The sequence below is a fragment of the Thermobia domestica genome, chromosome 7, assembly GCF_964235325.1.
Source record: "Thermobia domestica chromosome 7, izTheDome1.hap1.1, whole genome shotgun sequence".
Classification (NCBI taxonomy): domain Eukaryota; kingdom Metazoa; phylum Arthropoda; class Insecta; order Zygentoma; family Lepismatidae; genus Thermobia; species Thermobia domestica.
Window position 1 is genome coordinate 49,610,483 of NC_137460.1, and position 13,175 is coordinate 49,623,657.

Here is a 13,175-nt window from a genome sequence, read left to right on the forward strand (position 1 = left end):
ATCTTGGCTATTTAACCCGGTAAAACTCAAAAAATTCCTTCGAAAGTAACATTGCACCATTTGATTGACACTGCAGTAATAACTTGGATTTTTCCACGATATGGTGTTTTACTTCATACTTATATTGTTGTTGTTCAGTTTTATGATCCATGGTTATGCCTTATAGGCTAAAGCACTGTATGAGAAATTAAGTGTAGTAATAAAATGATAAAACACCTCTACCCCAAGACAGCACTTGAACCCACAATTAGCACATCATGCGCTGGGTAATGTTGATTTTCTGGGTTGCAAATTATACTTATTAGCAGTAAAACTGTTACACTAGTCTAGCAGTCCAGACCATTCTACTATGCCAATTCGCTTTTATGAATTGATTTAAGTGGTATTTAACTATGCAGAGTTATGCTTCAGAAAATTTCTAACGTTACTGTCTCTCTGAATGTGTGTGTGTTACGATAAGAAGTCTTTATTTCATCACTTAGGACATAAAACCAATGAAAGTGCTTCAAGTCGAGAAAGTATTATCTCCCATTTTCGTTCCTATGAAGAACTAACACAGAAAATCGAGAGATCGCTGTTGTAACAGCATTTGAAGTGAAATCCACGAATCGCTCATAACATTTTAACAGAACCATGAATATGAAAATGTACACTATAGAAACTTATACATTAAAGTCCAAACATTCTCTTTAAAACCACGACCTTCAAGGTTTAAGTGGGCATATACTACTCTAGTTCTTTAATGGAATAAAAACTCATCCAACCATAGAAAATACTTCTTATGTTATTTATTAGGACATTAAATAAAGCCCCTTTAATCTTCCTACTTTTTCCTTTCAAAGGAATTTGGGTAGTATATTTTAATACTAATTCCATACATAATACTGTGTTACTTCCATTTGTAAGTATACATGTAACTAACCAAATGCAAAACTCTACTCTTAATTATATATTGTCATCATTAAAATTGAAAAGATTTAATTAATTCTCAAGCTGAAACTATAATATCACAATATCTGTTTAACGCTACATTGTTTAATTTTGCTCGAACTTTTTTTTCTTTCTTCATTTCTGTAAATTACTAAAACATCACAATTTACGAATTTGCTAGAACTTTCATTTCAAAACTTAGTAGTAATTCTCATAAATTTTCAAATTATCACTGGGATTATCCGCAAGTATTCAAATACCGTATTGGCCTGAATATAGACGACCTTGTATACAGTATAGCAGCCCAAACGTTTTGAGATGATTTTAATGGGAAAAGTAAAAATACCATAAAATGTTACACACGCTGTAAGAATATTAAATAATGGAAAACTTATCAATTTGATTTTTTTTTTTTTTTTTTTTTTTTTTTTTTTTTTTTTTAATAAACAAATCCTGGCTTTCTTGCACTTTTTCGGATGCTTATTACTCTGTACTCTGGTCTCTGGTGGTATACTCAGGGGTAAAAGTGGATCTTGAAAGATAGGGGGACGCATGGCGTCATACCGTCCCCCGTGCCTATCTTTGCCCATTGTATTTTTTAGAAAGTGGGGGAACGTTACAGATATTTTCTCGAAGTGCGAGGATGGCGTTCCCCCGCACTTTTACCCCTGGATATACTTACTAAATCGTTTTCACAACTCCGTAGAAGCGTAGTGAGTATAGATTAATAAATTTTAAGTGTCACGTCAATCAATTCGTACTATAACAGACGCATCACCAGTACTTACTTTCTATATACTTCTAACCTTGACGAGTAACGAACAGAACAGCATAAGCGCGAGAGACTTATACATATAGCAGTCCTTTTTAAGCTTAAGGGGCTACTTTCATAGTTCACACTGAAATTCCGATCCTGGTTTCTCTTGTTTTCCTTAAGTAAGGGTAAATTTTCCCTCATCCGCATCACACTGTAAATATTTATTAAGTCAAACTTGCTGTATTTGGAAATTATATATTAACACAATATCTCGACACTTGATCAATCGAGGAAGTATGGTGGCTCAGTGGTAAAGCGCTTATCTCTGGTGCGTGGGGTTCTGATACAGGTACCCGGACAAATAAGTTTTTGATGAACAACATGGGTGTCCGTGGGTTTTCTCAGGGTACTACCGTTTCCTTCCACATGCTTATTCCACAAATTCTTCCACAATCATTCACTTGCCTTGATTATCGTCTCTCTTACCCTAAAGGATATAATCGTGGGACGTTAAACTGAAATTTTTCATTTTACTTACTTGAACAAATTATACATATATATAAAATTTGGACCGTCTCTGGTTATGTACGACCAACAAACATAACTTATTTTCCTCAATAGAATCTAAATTTTAGATTTAATCTGTTCTTTCACAACTAAATTTCATGGTCTTCAACCTCTCGGTTTCTAAGTTATAACACGAGTATAGTTTTGGCGATTTTTTTTCAACATAAAAATATTTTGCTATGTTCAGGTCGATACGGTAGTTACTCAAAAAGCTAATGCTCACTTAGTTGATAATCGGAGAAAAAGAAAGAAAGAAAGAAAAAGCAAATGACAACAGATTCAGAAACTACCACTTTGACTTCCGCGCGTTTACCATGACGAGAACCATGCTTTCTTCTAAGTAAACACATATTAGCTGCAGATTTGAAACAACGCTTAACAAGAAATAACAATTGTGAAAATTCCCTGTGAACTTTGTACTTGTTAAGATATACCCAACACAATTCATTATTTGTGTTCAACACCATCAGCAATTCATACGCAAAATTATAATCATTATTTCCAGCACTTTTTACAAGTAAACGTCAAAGCATGATACAATATTATTATTATTTAAAATGCAAATTCACAACTCCCCTTCTACTTGATTTAAAATAAGAGATATTTATTTACATTATATTTATTAATACACATACACCACAGAAACCAAATAATGATACTTAACTCTGCAGACGGAACATCTCGTCTTCAGACTAGGAACAAGTTGCACCAAAAAAAAAAATAAATAAATAAATAAATAAAATAAAATAAAAAAAATAAAAAAATAAAAGAAAAAAGAAAGAAACAATACCTGATCCAAGCTACAAGCCAATAGATATTTTTTGAACATACCTCGTGTATGTATTCCGAAAATTTAAATGAACAACTCAAGAAAATTTAATGATCTTAGTGTCTGAAATATGTTTACATATACGCTTTTCGTTAGAAACAAAAATGGCGATAACATGGTAAAGAGTAAATTTCACATCACTTTCGCGGACTGTACAGCGTTCAAATTTTGACTGTCAGGCAAAATATCAATCACTGTATTGCCGTTTTAATCTTATTCAACATTTCTATCGTTTGCTTAACATTTGAAATTCGTCTTTTGTATAATGCGTTTTTGAAACCTATACTATATCAAAATGCTGTGTAGCCGGGTAATATTTACCGTGCAACTGTTCTCCTGATTGGACTACGGTGAAGACACACACAATACCTCAATAAAACACTTATCTTTCAAAGGAAAAGTTAACCTATCTCGCAGGCAAAAAATATTATTTATTATTAAAAAACTTATGATAAAGATACCAAAGAGACAAAAGGAACATTATTTTTAATTGTATTTACAGGTTCTATTGAATCAAAATAATATTTAAAAAAAAAAAAAAAAAAAAAAAGATAGATAGATTTCGGCACCATAACAATGCCTTTCTCAGATTGTCCTTCCTCCTCAGAAAAAGGGAATCAGTCTGAGATAGGGTTTGTTACGCATCGAAAGAAGTACTTCAGTTTTGAATCTTTTTTTATAGCCATGATTCAGCTAAATTTATACAAAAGGTAAAAACTTACGTCTACTTGTGTCATTTTGGGTATAAAGTTCTTGAAATCAGTGCAATTAGACTAAAAATGGTTCAAACCCAGAATTTTATAACAAGCTGAAAATTGGTGGAAACGTTCAGAATGTTGTCCTAAACTACCCACAGATAAGTCCTTTAAAAATCCCGTTTGGATAAACCGAGATATGACGCCATTGACATGGCTGCCAACAGAATTTATCCCTTCAATTTTAAAACATCGTATCTTCTCGACATGTCAAGATAGTACTTCATTTGATAGAGACCACATTAGACATTCAGATTTACAACGATCATTTTGTTATAAATTATCACGATCTTCAAATATGACACCTTAGGATTAGGATTTAGATTTCTGGGCTTTCGGCGTCTAAGGCAATTTAGTCCGTCACGTTTTGAGGGATGACGTCCCTCGGCGAGTACACTATCCGGGGAAAGGAAGGAAGCGGCCTGGGACCTATAAGTTAGGTAACACCCTGGCATCTGCCTGGTGTGAATGCTGAGGAAAACCTCATTCAGGTTTTCGTTATTAACAGCTTAAATCGTTATTAACAATTAGTGTCGTCATTCTAGCATCTAAAAATAATATCTTTTCTCAAATCCTCAAACTGTTTAGGTGGAGATATCAGCGCAGCACTCAACTAATCTCTATAGACTTTTCAATTAATCATCTTCAACCAGAGCACGTTAACACATACTTCAAGTTTGTTAAGTAACGTGTCAACGTCAAATAAACCCACATCTAAAACATCTTGCACATCATTTCTTGTGGTAGAATGTCGGCTACGAATGAAATTGTGAGTGCCAAAGAAGTAGCTTGAACTACTTGACGATGTGAGGTTATTGAGTTGGATATCGTTGTGAAAACTATTCACACTCTCTAGTCAAGACAACAATACGGAGGATTTAAACTATAAGTAATGACATTAGAGAGACAGACGAAGATTTGGTAAATCTACGCTTGTCTCAGCATAATTTATTGCAGTACAACGAGTTACATTCTAAGTGTATTTCTGAAACACGTTTCTGACATTAATTTGATTTCACTTCACAATTACTGTTTGCAGTCTTCATGTGGTAATTTTCATGGCTAAAGGTTAACATGTTTCACTCAATACTTTGTAATCAAATAAACAAGATGATCATAAGCATCTTGTTTCAACAAACACAACATGGATCATGCAGTGCAGTCAATTTAATTGAACTATTAAATAGAGAAATATTTCCAGAAATGACAAATTAAGTTTCCGAAAGATGATGTCATATATATGATTCTTAAGAAGATTCCCTAAAAGCTATATATCTAACTGTGTAACTGTAATAGAAATACGCCAGAAAATATTCCGAATATTGTAGCTGTTAGTATTCCGAATTTTACTACCATTTACAGCGTCATAAGTGACTGTGACGCGGTCATTTTTTAAGAAAGTCGATCATGGCTAGCTCTACTTAAAATTGACTAACTTCGTTAACTTTTGAGATACAAGAATGGTTTTGGGCTCGTTGGAAATCTCTTGAAATGGCAAACAACAATTATCAGGACATTTCCCCGTATATCAATTCGTTTCAAAGTTGTACACAGTTAACTGCAACACAAACTGAGAATACACATTCGTTTCATTTTAAGGCGTCATATTTAAAGATAGTGATAGGTTATGACAAGTGATTGTTACAAATAAGAATGCTTAATATATTCTCTGTCAAATTAAGTAAGAATGAAGTTTCTATCTTGAAATGTCGAGAAGATACGGCGTTTTAAAATTGAAGGGATAAATAAATTCTGTTGGCGGCCATCTTGATGATGTCATATTTCGATTTCCCCAAGCGGGATTCTTTTCAAGAACTTTTGAGTATGTTGTATAGAACAACATTCTCAACATTGCCACCTATTTTCAGCTTGTTGTTATTATAAAATTTCGGGTTAAAAGCTAAATGCATTGGATTATAAATGTGCATCACATTTTTAAAATGATTTAGAAAACAAACAAAACAATGGATTACAAAAAAAAAAAAAAAAAAAAAAAAAAAAAAAAAAAAAAAAAAAAACGTACGTGTTACATCCGTGAAAGACAACACCCACAAACCAGAAATAATAGAAGCAATACTCTTCTGCTAGTTTATGAAAATATAGATAACACAGTTTTGTTTTTAGAAAACCCTTAACTGTAAAAATTCACATTTACTTCTCGGGAAGACAACAATATATGTTGCAATACTGCATATATTTTTTTTATCACAATATATCACAACAAATACAAATAAAAATGTTGATCACAAAAGAATAGTCTGCTCAGAAATAGTTAAATCCTGATGCTTACACACAACAAAATCGGCCATTTTACGTAAAAAACAATCAAACACTAAATTTATTGTCCCTTATACATTACGTCCATTGCAGGTGACAAAAAAATACAGTACGATACCTACGTAAGTGGAAAAAACTATGTTGCTTGAACACAGACTTGGATACAAAGTTTGCAATGTTATTGAACATGAAAACATCAACTTCAAAACTGCATAAACATATTCACAACTTATATCTTTTATTTAAAAAAAATAAAAATAAAATAAAATTACTTTCTACAAATAGTGGATTTCCTACGAAAATATCATTTACAAAGTATTCTATTCTTTGTGCCTTGTCTAAATGCTGAAACTGTACAGTCATGGTCTAAAGTATCCAGCTGCTTTTATACTTAATACCTACGAATTATCAGATGTTATAGACCTGATATATATATATATATATATATATATATATATATATATATATATATATATAAACGTATAATGCTCTGTCAATACGACAAATGAAACAACTTGTACTTAGCCAAGTTTTATTCTGTTTTTCTTTTCTTGTATGAAGTATTTAATATTTTAATTACTACATATATATATATATATATTCCTTACAATAAGCCTAAAAATTTACACGATTTATTTTATTAACCGTTTTCAATTTTATCTGAATGCTTTGTTTGCCGTGGGCATATAATAGTATTCAGACGATTCTAATACTTGTTTAACTGAAACCTACTTTAGAGAACAGTCACAGTTTTTGTGCACCAACACATATCGAAATAAAAAGTCACGAACGTATGTAATAAATAGTGTAAAAAGACATATATGTACAAGTATAAGGCTATTTCTCACAATAAAATTATTTCGTTTACGAAGATTGGCTATCGAAAATAATAATAATAATAATAACACCGAAACCAAGATACCTTTAACCATGACTGTACACCAACTTTAATACAAGATGAAAACAACAAATGCATAGTCTGTTCATTATGAGCATTATCTTGTTCTACTACTTTCAAGCAACTTACGACATTATCACGAAAGTACCTCATGGAATTAACATTTGTTGCATAAACTCTACAAATTTCTCCTCTTAATACTACAAACATACTCGATATGTGAAATATATTCAAAATTACTATCTTAAATGCTAGTACAAAAATGTTCCTACTTCCATTTAAAAATGTGTCTTTTTGTACTTTATAAATAAAAAGATTTCTACAAGATTTATGGCAACTACTTACGTCCATCTACACAAATACGAAAAATAGCTACGATTTTTAACAATGTTTTAAGTATAATAAATACATTGTTTTTTAAAAAAAGTTTGACCTACAATGTAAGCATAAACTTGTAAAATGCAACAACATTTAATTTATCTTATAGCTTTTTCATTTTTACTTATTTTGCTCAATTTCAGTTCACCACATTAATACTGTTTTTATGCGATGTAGGGATCATTTAAAAGGCTAATTTCTTTGTTAGTAAATAGTTATAATGCGTACAAACACTTCAGGGCAGGAAGTTCCAAATCAAAGGCCTGAGAAACAAAGATGACGCAAATATTAAATGAAGATGTCTATAAGATAGGTAGCCGGGAAAAGAAACAGACCAAATTATTTCCATTCCGCATGCTTTAGTACCGATTAGCTACGGTCAGGTAAGTGGGCTAGAACCTACTTTCGGTCTGAATACTCATATCTTGATGGAGCCCTTCCTCACTATTTCTGCTAAAGTGCGTTATTTTCTCTGATGAATGTGTTATTTATCGGAGTTCGCGGGACAAGAACGTCTTCATGTGGGCAAAGCAAACCCATACTTTTATCAAGAAATTACCGGTAAGAACAACCCTTCGCACGTCATGCTTTGGGCGGGAATAATTGAATAACACATCTTTAGTCCGTACATTTTTGAGGGTTTCGTGACCCAGGTTACTTATCTGGAGATATTGAACGACTGGTTTCTTCCATAGCTGCAGAATCTAGGCATCAACAACACGATTGTTTACCAACACGATGGAGCTCCCGCCCTTCTCACTTGCTATTCGTGAAGGCCTGAACGCATTTATCCCTGGCTGGTAGATACGACATGGGCCCCCAAATTCAACAGCCTCTTATCCTTGGCCGCCTCGAAGTCCGGATCTATATATATATATATATATATATATATATATATATATATATCAAAACAGTAACGATAACTATTTTTCGTTATTTGATAATCAGTGGCAGTTGTTGTTTCATAGGTAATGATTCTTTATGATGAAAAATACAAAATAACTTAACATTACCTACGAAAACAAAAAGTTAATGTCGTAGGTTTTCAAATTACACCGTTAATGTGCAAATAACTGAAAAGGGCTGTTCTAGATTGAGACAACATTAACCCTTAACTGGTTTAGTGGGGTTTGACAGACCCCAGGACATTTTTCCTACACGTACTTCTATACCTAGGCAACAGATGACGCTGCTGGTTTTGGTATTCTCCAGTAGTCTGCAGATGACTCTGTGCATGCCATTACTCTGAATTCGTTCCAAACACTGTGTCAGTTGGGAGCAGTCCTGGGGTGTGAGACCCCACCAGAGTGTTAACGTTAGTGTTTTTTCCATTAAGGTGAACATTTTCTAGGAAACTTTCTCCCATTTTTTGCACTAAACTTTCGTAACATTTGTAGAAGTTAAGGTGCCATGGCTAGGAGGAAGCCTGTGACAGACGAAGAAATACAGCGTCCACTGGATGACTCAACTGTCAGCGGTAGCAGTGAAAATGAGTTTTCTTCCTCGGAAATCTCAAATGGTGTAGTGGAGCCTGGTGACATATCATCCTCAGATGAAACTAATGTCAGCGAGGAAGAAGATTGTGTGCCCAATTGTGATACAAACTATTTCTATTGAAAGAATAAATGTTTCAAGTGAAGCAAGAATCCCCCTGCACTTGGACGTATGCGTGCGCATAACATTGTTATCAGATTGCCAGGTGTTCGTGGACCTGCAAAGGATGACCGTGACAATGACGTTTTACGTACTTGGCAATTATACTTCGCTGACATCATGCTACAAATTATAGTAAATCACTCAAATGACAAAATCCGTCAAATGAGAAGCAGGTATAAACAACCTCTGCCATCATTTGTGGGTGATGTTGATATGGTTTAAATCAAAGCAGTGGTAGGACTGTTATACCTGGCAGGTGTATTGAAATCAGGAAACGAAAATATTTCTAGCCTTTTTGCTTCAGACGGTACGGGTAGAGATATCTTCCGGGCCAGTATGAGTGTCAAAGAGATTCTTGTTCATTCTTGGAGCCTTGCGGTTTGACTGTGCCCAGACACGAGCAGAGCGAAGGGAAACAGATAAACTTGCTCCTATTCGTGAAATTTGGGATGCATTCACCCATAATTGTATTCAGTATTTTGTTGTTGGAAGCTCTGTGACTGTTGACGAAATGCTGGTACCATTTCGGGGACGATGCCCTTTTAAAATATACATACCTAAAGACTTAATAAATATGGAATAAAAGTTCTGTGCTTAATAAATATGGAATAAAAGTTCTGTGCCTTGCAAATTCAAGGAACTTCTATATGAGTAATGCTTTCATTTATATTAGTTCAGAAAGTGAAGTTCGCGGAAACGTGTCAGTGCCAACGCAAACAGTGCTGCGACTAATTGAACCCATCAAACGGACAAATCGAAATGTGACCGCTGACAATTGGTTCACCTCCATTGAACTTGCTGAGAAATTGAAAGCAGAGAAGCTCACCATCCTGGGAACAGTGAGAGCCAACAAACGTGAAATACCAGAAGAATTCAAAGCTAAACGGTCTAGGCAAGTTGGATCTACTCTCTTTGGACATACTACAGATCTCACGCTTTGTTCATATGTTCCGAAGAAGAACAAAGCAGTTATTTAGCATGCATCACGACCAAAATATAACCTACTCTGGAAAACCTGAAATGATAACCAACTGCAATGAGACAAAGGGTGGGGTGGATACCCTTGACCAACTGTGTGGTACGTACACTACTTCGAGACGCACAAGGAGATGGCTTATGGCTATTTTCTTCGCAATGTTGGACATTGCTGGGGTAAACAATGCTATTGTGTCATACTCCAAGCCTAATTCAACAGCACAGAATATACCAAGAAAGAAATTTTTGACTTCATTAGGCATGGCACTTATCAAAGAGCATATGGATAGACGTGAAACCAGACATCTTTCAAGGGAGCTGCAGCAGGTTGTTGCAAAAAATAGAGGTGGAGACGAAGGAGTGGAGTCCAGAGCCACGTTCAGAAATGGGCGTTATCAGTTGTGCCCTCGAGAAAAAGACAGAAAGACAAAATTTTCTTGTGTGAAGTGTCATAAGTTGCTTTGTTTGGAACACAGTTTACGTATTTGCCCTGACTGTGCATATTTTACATGCATAATTAAATTATGTAATCACGCATAATTTATGTACGTACACATAGTTCATGTGTTACACATTCACATGTAAGTAATATGTATCTTATTTGACAAGTAAATGCAATTATTTGTGATAACATCTTATTTTCATTCATTGGGGTTTCTGAGGCTCCACTAGAGTTTTAATGCATTTTTTTTTTTTTTTTCACCGGACCAGTTAAGGGTCAAGAGGGATACATCACTCAGAATCGATTGTAGATGGACAAGAAATATAGACAGGGAGTTAGTAATCAAATACAAACAGAATCGAAAAACTGGCAGCAAATGACAGTTTTTTGTGATAAGATGATTCCAGTGAAGATAAGGGAAGAGTACACGTCAGACTAGCAACGAAAAATGATACAGTAGCCCTAAATGCAATAAAATTGAGGGCAACGGAAGTGAGAATTATCAAATGGATGTGTGAATAACAGAAATAAACGTGATAATGTCCTCGAAGTAAAAGATACACAACAGTCAATGCACACGGTTTGGCTATCTTATAAGATGGAACAAAAACTACACGGGAAGTATGGCTATTTTATAAGAAGGAACAAAAACTACACGAAAACTTTGACGTATAATATAACAACTGTGGTCCTTACTGATTCTTTAAAAAGAAAATCTTCCAGATCGGATAAACAAAGAAAACAATACGTCATGCAGATAAATATACTTTTTTTTTTAATCGAAGTGGATATACATTCTATACCCTACATGATTTGAACAGGCAACTCATATACTATTTCATAAATGTTAGGTATTTAATTTAAAATATATATTAAGAAGTTAACAATATGAGACCAAAGTCCTTGATACCAGAAAGATCTAATTTAGTGATAAAACGACACAAGGAACACATTATCATAAATTACTTCTAAGTTCTGTATTCTTCAAGTCGCTTAGCATTTAATTCAAACTAAAGATTTTGTCAACGGAGGCAAGCATTAGGTATTTTATGGCAAGTATAAATGGATCAATACAGGTAGGTACTTGTCTGTAGGAAAAATATAACTTATATTTCAATTCCTCCATATAAACAGCCGTAAAAATGATGGATTTAAACCTAAGGCAATATTAATGACTTATGGAACCTAAGGTAAATTATTTATAGACCTAAGTTTAAAATTTCTAGGTCATGAGGAAAGTTAGTTTCTACAAAAAATCTTACAAACTTAAAATGTAAATAAATAAATAATAAAGAGACTCGTTAGATTCGCCTCCTACAGCTACTGTTTCTCATCTTCCTTTGCAACTTTACTTCAGAAATTTCTAGACTGAAACATGTAACGCTGCACTCGTCCTGACTAGAAATGAACGTGTGTCACGATCGAAGTAAACAGTTTATCTGATTTAACTAAAAAAGAAAAAAAAGAAACAAATAAGAAGTAAATAAAGCATTTGGATACTAGAAAAAAAAACGCTACTTGTAATAAAATTAAAATAAATATTTACAATGAGAGATATCAATAAAGCAATTAAACCCACTATTGACGATGGCAAATAATAAAGTATACAAACTGAAATCTTTCATTTTAACGTCCCACGATTATGCCCTTTAGCTAAGGGATATGGATGATTAAGACAAGTGAATGATGTTGGAACAATTGGTGGAATGAGAATGTGGGAGGAAATGGGAGTACCCTGAGAAAACCCACGAACGCGATATTGTCCACCACAAATTTTCTTGGCCGGAGACTGAACTATGAACCCCACGCACCAGAGGTAAACGTTCTACCGTTGACCCACTGTGCCCCCCTTCCTCCCCAACTGCACGCAAATAAATAAAATAAAATAAATAAAATGAAACAGAAAATAAACTAATCACAAGAAAAAGTATGTTTAACCCTTTTGGGATTTCAGACTTTCAGTCAAGCAACAACTGCATCATCACTATTTATCTTCTTAGAATTTTGGTTCGTACCTCATTCTCTTCAGAATAAACCAACCTTCCAAACGATACCATTTGCATGTACGTATCAATACCTGATAAAGGGAATTCGAGGAAAATGGGGATTTTTTTTTCTGAAAATAATTCAAAAAATCAGGCTCCTTTGGACCGGCCCTGTGTTAACGTACGGATATATATGTTTTCTTGGATTCCATAAAGCCTTTTTAGACAGTACTTGCGAGAGAACATAGCATTTTACGTTGTATTCTTGAAGGCCAAACAGAAAAAGTCGCCTTGACGAGCTCCTCCTCGAAACACGTGACCTGTTTCGCAATGCATACACAACTGAACAATTAACAAATATTCAGCAGTAATAGATGTTAATAAGTGTTTTGAAACAATATATATTCCGAAAGGGTTAAAATGAAATGAGTAGAAACTCTACACGTAACTTTAACAAGCAAGTTTATGCCAAGCAAGACAGTTGGCTGGATTAAAATTCTCAGCCCCTTTCAGCACCTACAGTTTAAGGTGGAATTCTAACTACAGTGTGCATTCAAATTCCAATGCTCTCCGACTCGAAATCGGCGCACGCGCTACCCATTAGGCTAGCGAGAAGAACATGCTAAGCAAGAGCTTCTAATGCCTTTATTACTAGTATTGTTATTATTAGAAAATTAAGAGTATTCAAAGCGTTCACAAAGAATTCACTTGATACTCAAAAATTAG

General features: G+C 34.1%; 1 protein-coding gene across 2 annotated transcripts in view; it reads right to left on the bottom strand.

Moving 5' to 3' along the window:
• Positions 1–773: 773 nt before the first annotated feature.
• The window catches only part of LOC145690072 (dual specificity protein phosphatase MPK-4-like), a 52,686-nt gene continuing 40,284 nt past the window's right edge, over positions 774–13,175 (bottom strand). For both annotated transcript variants that reach the window (XM_081764590.1, XM_081764589.1), the window contains exon 10: positions 774–11,912. In XM_081764590.1, the coding sequence (XP_081620716.1) occupies positions 11,880–11,912 (33 nt within the window). In that variant the 3' untranslated portion in view covers positions 774–11,879. The remainder of the gene's footprint in view (positions 11,913–13,175) is intronic.